Source organism: Pyxicephalus adspersus, chromosome 11 (genome assembly GCF_032062135.1).
Source record: "Pyxicephalus adspersus chromosome 11, UCB_Pads_2.0, whole genome shotgun sequence".
NCBI lineage: Eukaryota > Metazoa > Chordata > Amphibia > Anura > Pyxicephalidae > Pyxicephalus > Pyxicephalus adspersus.
In genome coordinates, this window is record NC_092868.1 from 7,969,599 (window position 1) to 7,972,879 (window position 3,281).

General features: G+C 36.8%; 1 protein-coding gene across 1 annotated transcript in view; it reads left to right on the forward strand.

Annotated features, from left to right (window-relative positions):
• The first annotated feature begins 2,598 nt into the window (after window positions 1-2,598).
• The window catches only part of LOC140341226 (CD59 glycoprotein-like), a 19,561-nt gene continuing 18,878 nt past the window's right edge, over window positions 2,599-3,281 (forward strand). Inside the window, exon 1 of the mRNA XM_072426788.1 lies at window positions 2,599-2,660. Coding sequence (XP_072282889.1) covers window positions 2,609-2,660 — 52 coding nt within the window. The 5' untranslated portion in view covers window positions 2,599-2,608. The remainder of the gene's footprint in view (window positions 2,661-3,281) is intronic.

Below are 3,281 nucleotides of genomic sequence, written 5' to 3' on the forward strand. Positions count from 1 at the left end.
AGTTTATTGTCCAATAGACATCTATAAGGTGATGCTGAAGAAAAGAAGAAAATGAAGGCCTAAAGCTGCCTTGTTCTCATAGTGAAGCAAAACTGCACTATTATAAACAAACATTGTGCAGGCAGTGCAGGACAGCGTTTTACTGTAAATGCATGTTAGTGCTTAATCTTGTCAGCACACATTGCCATTCCCAACTTTATTTGTCCTCCTCTCCCTTTACCTTAGCACTCCCAGATTCATCAGCAGCAGAACCAGGTTGAGGAGCAATGATTACAAAACGAGATGACCAACTATTTCCAGCCATGGTAGTAGCATAAGTTAGAAGATCAGATGGCAGATAGTATCATCTTATCTGGCATGTGCCCAATTACTTATCTCCTAACATAATGTATTACTAGGCCACAATTTATTTTCCGTGGAGTAGTGTGTGGTGGATGTCTTTGATTTTTTGTTTAATATTTTGATTGTGCCTAACCCTGGTTTATATATGTATTTGAATTAAAGACAAAGAAACAGAGTTTTAGGCACAAATAATGAAGATTTTATTAATATTTGTGCTGAAAACTCTATCTTTCTCTGTCTATTATTCAAATCACTAGGCCACACAACTGACAAGAACTGTCTGAATATGCCATCCAGGTCCTTTCTAGTTCACCCCCAAGAGTCATGCTGGAGAGAGTTCTAACAGAACAGGTAGAAATGTTGCTCTCACACAGACTATGCTGTCTGCTACTAGTGTGGACTGATTAACAATCAATAAAATGAACAATTTCTGGATTTAGAACTTGTTTCAGACACCGGTTCCTAATTCAAAGCAATAATTGTACCACCAACATCACCACCCACCATAGCACCACAATTACAAAATCGACAGCACAATTAGAAGTGAGAAAAGGCCATAGTCCAGCACCAGTCATCTTCAGACGCCAGTCCCCCAATCTAGCACCGCACTCATCACCTAAAGCAAGCCCCCACTCCATCTTAGAAGGCTAGTTGCACCATCACAGCACACGGTTGCCCCGAGGACTTCTGTGAGCAGGGGATGGCATCTGGTAAAGGACTGGCAGATAATGTCCCACAGATAATGTAGTACAAATATTCCAGTAGAGACAAGTCTAGAATACTGAGCCGGAGGTGATTCGCAGGTAATGAGGCCACTATACGAGGTATTCAAGGGAAGAGATAAAAGTAGACTTGGGGTAACCGGCAAAAAAGTAAGTCTAGGAAACATGCATTCGCACAATAACACAACAACAGCAAGTCAGTCTAGCTTAACTCTACAAAATAAAAGGCTACACTGGCGACTATGAACAGGAAGGTTTTAAAGCCCCAGCAGCCAATGGCAGCAAAGGATGAAACCAGGAAGTAATCTGCCCCTAAAATGTCCGCTGTGCATAATCTCAGTGTATGTGACGGGGATACCGAGAAGGTACATCTCAGGATACACGGGTAAAGACAATCAGGGGCTGCTACTACCTTCTTGCTCTCTTTGCTGCTACAAGCTACTTCAGCATACAGCACGGGATCATCCCCCAGATAAGCATCTACTAATTGGTGAACCATTGAATAAAAGATTCAGAGATGCAGTCTGAGATTCGTAATATTGGATAAAGTAACCATTACTGTTGATTTTGCAGCATAAATAACAGTAAATACAGTAAACAGTAAATAAATAATATGAGAAAACTCATAAATATTCTTCGTAACAATAGGGGAAACTTTTTGTGACTGAACATGAGATATCACAGTGTTTAGTTACAGTTATGCACTGGCAATTTTTTCCTGTTCTGTCATAACAAACAATAAAATAAATATAATAGAATACAATATAAATAAAAATTTTAAAACAGATTTTATAATTGGCCCTATTCCACTATATTCCTAAAATTGACTGATGAAACATTTGCTATTAATTTTCCACCCAAAGAAAGTACTTTAAACCTTATTTTAAAAGTCTGAATACAGTCTCAGGTTTTTGAGCCATTCCCAACTTAACGCATTCAGGGTCAAAATGCACCGTTATTCGAGGAACTAATTTGACATTTTGAGATACAACATGTATCCAGACTTATTGTGTAGTGTTTTCAAGACGGCTACAGTTTAGTATGATCATCAAGATCATCAAGAAATTCAGGCTGAGATAAAATTAGCACATCTAGACTAAACAGCTCAGAGGAACTCTGGACTCCAGGGTAATTGTGATTTAGGCATTTCCTACAAATTAAACAACAGAGAAACAAATATTAAAATAGCAACTGAAAAAATAAAGCAAACTGAAAAGCAAATAACCTAGTGGAAAATGAGCAAGTGAAACATGCTTGGTGGAACACCTGTATTTAATGCCAGGAAATAGATGCCCAAGGGACGGGAGTTTATCCGTTGGGGCAAATTTTATGTAAACGTTATATATTTTTTTAAGATTTATTTACCTTTTTTTCTGTTTGACAATGATTCACTAATTAGACCTTACCACAAAATTAGCTAACAATCTAAATATAACTCAAGCACATAGGTCATAAACACAAAATATATATGAGCCTTTCAGAAGCTTAAAACAGATGAGAAGCATTGATCCCCCAACATCGAAAACATTTTAGAAACATCGAAAATGAAGATAATTGGCTATATTCTATTGATTCTCCCCTTCATCTTTTCTACAGGTATGTGAATTTTGAGAAAAAAATCTGAAGGTCCAAAACACCTTTTATAATATAATATTATTTTCCACCCAAGGGCTCAAGTCCTCAGTGGAACAGCTGAGTATTCCTGATTGGTAGGGTTAAAATCAGTCCCATATCTGCCCACACAACAGCTTGAGCAAGTTCCTGCATTTATTTTATGGACCTTTATGTCCACTTGGTACTTTAGAATTGTCTGTTGTCTATTGTCATTGGGTCCTGGATGAGCTCCTTATATTTTCTGCAAACATTTTTATATAACTCATTAAAGTTATCGAAACTCCTTTCAACTGCATAGTGTGTAATATGTAATTTCATGAGATTCCAAGTAAATCCGTGGTGGTAGCAAACTCAAACCTAATCTGTAAATAGCTGTATAGACGTAGAGCAAACAAAAAAGTATAACAAAAGTGAAGAAAGCAATCTATTTTTCACCCTATTGTTATTATTTGGATTTTATTTAAATGCATTTACTTTAACCAGGTCTAGATTTCTGTACCAAAAGTGTTACAGGTTTTCATGAAATTTTTTTTTTTAATTGTAGACCTGTAACTTACAGAAATATGTCCGAATAGGGGTCTAGTAGATATAATGAATATAAAA